Source organism: Hordeum vulgare, chromosome 1H (assembly GCF_904849725.1).
Source record: "Hordeum vulgare subsp. vulgare chromosome 1H, MorexV3_pseudomolecules_assembly, whole genome shotgun sequence".
NCBI classification, from domain to species: domain Eukaryota; kingdom Viridiplantae; phylum Streptophyta; class Magnoliopsida; order Poales; family Poaceae; genus Hordeum; species Hordeum vulgare.
Genome location: NC_058518.1, coordinates 7,221,862 through 7,226,679, shown reverse-complemented (window position 1 = coordinate 7,226,679; position 4,818 = coordinate 7,221,862). Strand labels below are relative to the sequence as shown.

General features: G+C 49.6%; 1 protein-coding gene across 1 annotated transcript; it reads right to left on the bottom strand.

Annotated features, from left to right (window-relative positions):
* Positions 1–768: 768 nt before the first annotated feature.
* Positions 769–4,377, bottom strand: LOC123395075 (beta-galactosidase 1-like). The gene is made up of 11 exons (XM_045090009.1): positions 4,213–4,377; positions 3,842–4,117; positions 3,663–3,755; positions 3,382–3,534; positions 3,179–3,267; positions 2,909–3,014; positions 2,699–2,786; positions 2,448–2,569; positions 1,988–2,346; positions 1,808–1,896; positions 769–1,712 (listed from the first exon to the last, which is right to left on the bottom strand). The coding sequence occupies exons 1-11, from the start codon at positions 4,375–4,377 to the stop codon at positions 769–771; spliced, it is 2,484 nt and encodes an 827-aa protein (XP_044945944.1).
* Between the last annotated feature and the right edge of the window lie 441 nt (positions 4,378–4,818).

The following is a 4,818-nucleotide window of genomic DNA, read 5'->3' as shown; positions in this document are numbered from 1 at the left end:
ACGGTAGCTAACACTTAGAGCACTAACAATCGCATGTGAAGACCACATTTGATCATCAATTTAAAATGTTTTCCCCGAAATGTCATATAACTTATTTAAAGAACTTTACCACATAAGTGATACGTTATTTACATAATGTTTGTGATGGTTATAGTAGAACACTTGCTCGCACACTTGAGAGGGCCACTGTGCGAGTTAATCAGAAAATATATGTAATAGAATGAAATAATACTTTTTTGTTAAGCAATGGAAAATCGTATTATTTAGATTTACAAGAAGTTTAAACAAACCTTTTTATTATCAACAGAATGAGACATGAGAAAGAACATTAAAAATAAATAAGTGTATTTGTTTGTGCCAAATGAATGGAACATTATGTAGAAAAAGTTAATTTTTTTAAACTATACGTGGATGCTGTTAAATATTTAATTTAATTAAAGGTGCAAAATTTATTTTCCCACGTTGTTACTTGTGATTCAAATAAGCAAACCCATATGTATATAAGAAATAGAAATTACCAACGCATATGTATTGTCTGCCTGTTTCTTCAACCGAAAATCTTCACCCTATAGCAAACTGATCGAGGAGGCGAAAAATTCTTGGTTTAACCTCGATGATCTCCATCGAAAATCACATGAAGCGAACCATGTAATTGTTCTGGGCTAATTACTTAGCCCCCTAACACATATGCCTAGCTCCTGATTGACGTTAGCTAACACTAAGCCTAAACGACACTAACTATAATTTATTCCTTGGTTCATGTGGGGATCAGCAGGTTGCCTGCACGGTGAGCACGCCGGAGTCACACCCGGACCCGGCGCGGAAGTCCTCCGTGTGCCGCACCGTGCACGACTCCTTGCCGATGCACGCTGCCGTGAACGCCGCCAGCGCCGCCTTGGACTCGCAGCCGCCCTGGTACGCGCCGCACTTGCCGCGCGTGACGCCGAGGCTGGCCACGTCCACGCTGGAGATGGTCCTGCCATGGCTGCACGCCAGCGCCACCTCGTCGCCGACCTCGGCGGCCTCCGCGCACGCCGCCCCGACAGCGACGGTGTGGAAGCTCACCCTCGTCGGGTCGCCGCCGGCCTCCTCGAACAGCACCATCGTGTTGGGCTCGCCGGCCTTGAGGAACGACCGTGGCACATGGTAGAACCTCTGGGACGGCTCGTTGCAGCCAGTGAGGCACTTCTGCCCGTCGCCATCCGCCATGAATGTGCCGCGGTAGTCGCACCGCCGGCAGCCGTCCATGTCCGCGGCGACGTATGACGGCCAGTAGCGGCCCAGGTTGTTGCCGTTGACCCACACCACGCCCTTGCCGAGCCCCAGCAGGTCCGCCACCACGGGCTCCTCACCGGTGGGGGCCTCAAAGGTCGCCTTGTACCAGGTGAAGGGGCGGTGCACCGGGATGGTGCCGCCTCTCCATTGGCTGCGGTCCTTGGCCTTGTCGAGGTGGGTCTCCCTGTACTCGCCGGCGAGGCCGGCCTTGTAGGACCAGGAGCTGTTGGAGAGGTCGTAGGCGGTGGTGTTGGTGACGGTGTCGACGAGCTTCACCGGCCCTCCCACGATGCCGGCGGGCATCATCTCGAACAGAGCACCATAGTTCTTGAGCCCGATGGTGGCGCTGAGGAGGGAGATGTAGTTCTTGCCAGAGTGGAGCTTCACCGGTGTCTCCATTTGGAAGACGAATCCGCCATTAGGAGCGTAGTGCCTCCCTGCATGCCAATTAATCAAATCAATTAACATTAGCTTGATCAAGTTCATTAATCCATCAGTGTGCAAACCACTCAGAGTATATTGGGACGCTCACCAACAAGCTTGCCATTGACGAAAGCGTAGAGCTCATGGCCAGTCGTGTTCACGTGCAACTTGTAGTTCGATTCCCCCTTGTGCTCCAAGCTGCACATTTTGATCATCACCAGAGATTAATTTATATTTCAATCTTATGCAACAGTGTAGTTCTGTATTAAGCATCAAGATGTTTGATTACCTTGTCCTGTACCATAGGTAGTCGCTCTGGTCGCCCGACGTCGCGATCTGCTCGAGCAGCTCGTTCTTCCTGAAGTTACCCTTCTCGTCCGTCATGAAAGGATGGAGGTTCTCGGGCATCCACGACCAAGCAAGGCCATCCGTCACGGTTTCCACCCCCGGCCTCTTCACCATCACCGACGTCTGTGTCTTGATCTTGGCGCTGTTGTACGCGACGGTCTTGCAGTCCGGCAGGATGCTCACGGACCATGCGGGCACGACATGGGTTGCGCCGTCGTCGAGGGTCACATTGACCTCCTTGTCGTCGAACTTGTTGCTGATGAAGCAGGCAGAGGAGTTGTCCAGCGTGTACTTGGTAACCTAGTGTAGATATTGATGAACCAAATGGATCAATTTTGTTGTGAACACCATTAAAAACAGTGCTAGGATTTTTGTATTGTATGTGAATGCATGTTAGTTACCATGACGTTGGTGTTGCCCATGGTGGTGTCCTTGTAGTCCCCATGGAGTAGGATCTTCTCCATGGACTTGAGGACATTGTGGAGGTCCTTGAGGTGCCCGTATTTTGGCTGCCTGATGTTACCTGAAAACAAAAACATAAAAGGATAATGAATATGATTTGCATATTGACACTAATTATTAATTTACAAGATGCAAATAAGCTTGGGACGAATATATGAATTGAAGGAACAACAAGAGATGGTTCACGTACCGTACTCATCGAGAGGGGCATCGTAGTCATAGCTGGTTGTGATGTATGGGCCACCCGACGTGCGGCCAAAGTTGGTGCCACCATGGTACTGATCACATATAAATTGACGATCAACATGTCAAATGATGTAAAATTCAGTTCATGCCAGCCTGCTAGAGGATGGAAATTAATGTAGAAGAGAAAAGTATAGATTAGTTATAAATCAATCACCATGTAGTAGTTCTGGAGCGATCCTCGCGTCTGGAAGAACATGGCAACAGAGAAGGCGATGTCTTCGGCGGACCGGTGGAAATCAGGCTTGTCCCAGGCTGTGAACCTAATTATATATCGTGGATAAAATGTAAGAGCAATCTGAACTTCATTCAACATATAGTAGAACGTGCTAACCAATTTCGCGCATATGCATGTAGGTTCCATAAGAAAAAAAGAAGGAAAATTAATATATAAAGGTTGATCCAGGTATATATATATGTAGGGTACCAGCCAGTCCAGTTCTCAGTCCAGATCTTGGGGATGTCGGTCCTCTTGGGGAACCAGTCGTGGCAGTAGAAGCCGTTGCAGGTGTTGATCTAGTAATTAAGAAGACTTAGCATTGAGTTTTTTTTGTTTTACACTTGGGAAGAAAGAAGAATAATAATTGGTAGAGACAAAAATAGGAAAGATGAAAATGTGCATGCGCTGACCACGTTGGGTGGGACGTCTTGGTCCTGCTGGCACATGATCCACGGCACGCCTACGTTCTGCTTGTTGGCCATGGCGGCGCACCAGTGGATGTACTCAGACGCCGACTCGTCGTTGTTGAGCTTGTCCATGACGTTCCCGTACTCGTTCTCGATCTATATATGTAAATTGTTCACATATATATATGTTATATTCACTGATCCACTCTTTTGTCGACGACAAGTAGCTAGGAATGCAAGCTAGATAAGTTTCACATAATTAATATTAGTTAGTTACTACGTACCTGAGAGAGGATGATGGGGCCTCCCTGTCCGGCGAACATCTTGGCCTCCTTGAGCTTGTCGACGATGAGGGTCGTGAAGGTCTCCATCTCTTGCTGCAAGCATCAATAACTTGGTCGTATTTTGACCTCCAAGGAAAACCATTATATTGTTGGGAAGGATCTGCTAGCAGTGTGGGTACCTCGAAGGGGTTGTTGTGCATGCGGAACTGCATGCCGGAGATGTCGCGCAGCCATGCCGGCAGGCCGCCGTAGTTCCACTCGCCGCAGATGTAGGGGCCGATGCGGAGGATGGCGTACATGCCGGCGTCCTGGACCTCCTTGAAGAAGCGCACGATGTCGTAGCTGCCCTCGAAGTTGTACTGCCGGCGGCGAGGCTCGTGGCCGTTCCAGAAGACGTACGTCTCGATGGCGTCCAGCCCGCCCTCCTTGGCCTTCCTGATCAGATCCGGCCACATCTGCAGGCAAGCAACGATCGAGACTTACAATTCATTCATGGAAACTAAGACGAGACGATGGTGTATTCATCTGCTGCTCCGTGTGCAATGCATACCTCTGGCGTGCTCCTGGGGTAGTGGATGGAGCCGGAGATGAGGAGGCGGCGCTCGCCATCGATGACCATCGACCGGCCGTCGTACCCGACCTCAGTGCCGCTGGCGACGGCCGCGGCCGCCGCGAGGAGGAGGAGCGCAAGTGGTTGCCACGACACGCGCTCCATGGCGAGAAGCTGCTAGCTAGGGAGAAGAAAGGATGCACGCACGCACCGCCGGCCGTGTGTATTTATTGGGGAAAGAAAGATATATTGGCGTGGATTAGTAGGATAAGCAAAGAGCCACGCACGCACTCATGCGTGCAGCTAACAAACTGCGTTAGAGCCATGGATTAGTAGGATAAGCACGCGTGTGTATATGGAAGTGCATATTCACATGGACTCTTGTTTTAAATCAGATGGTCTATTCGTTTTATCTATTCTTTGATTAGGAAGGGAGAGAGTCGCGATGAGAGAGCACATGCATCTGTGAAAGTATGATTTGATCGAACTGTCTCTTTCATTGATGATCCATGAGGATTAAATACACAGGGAATTAACCGTCGCCACGAACGGATGCGTCCGCTCGTGGGGGTCGTGAAAAAACCGTCGCGTCGGTTGGCTAGCAAC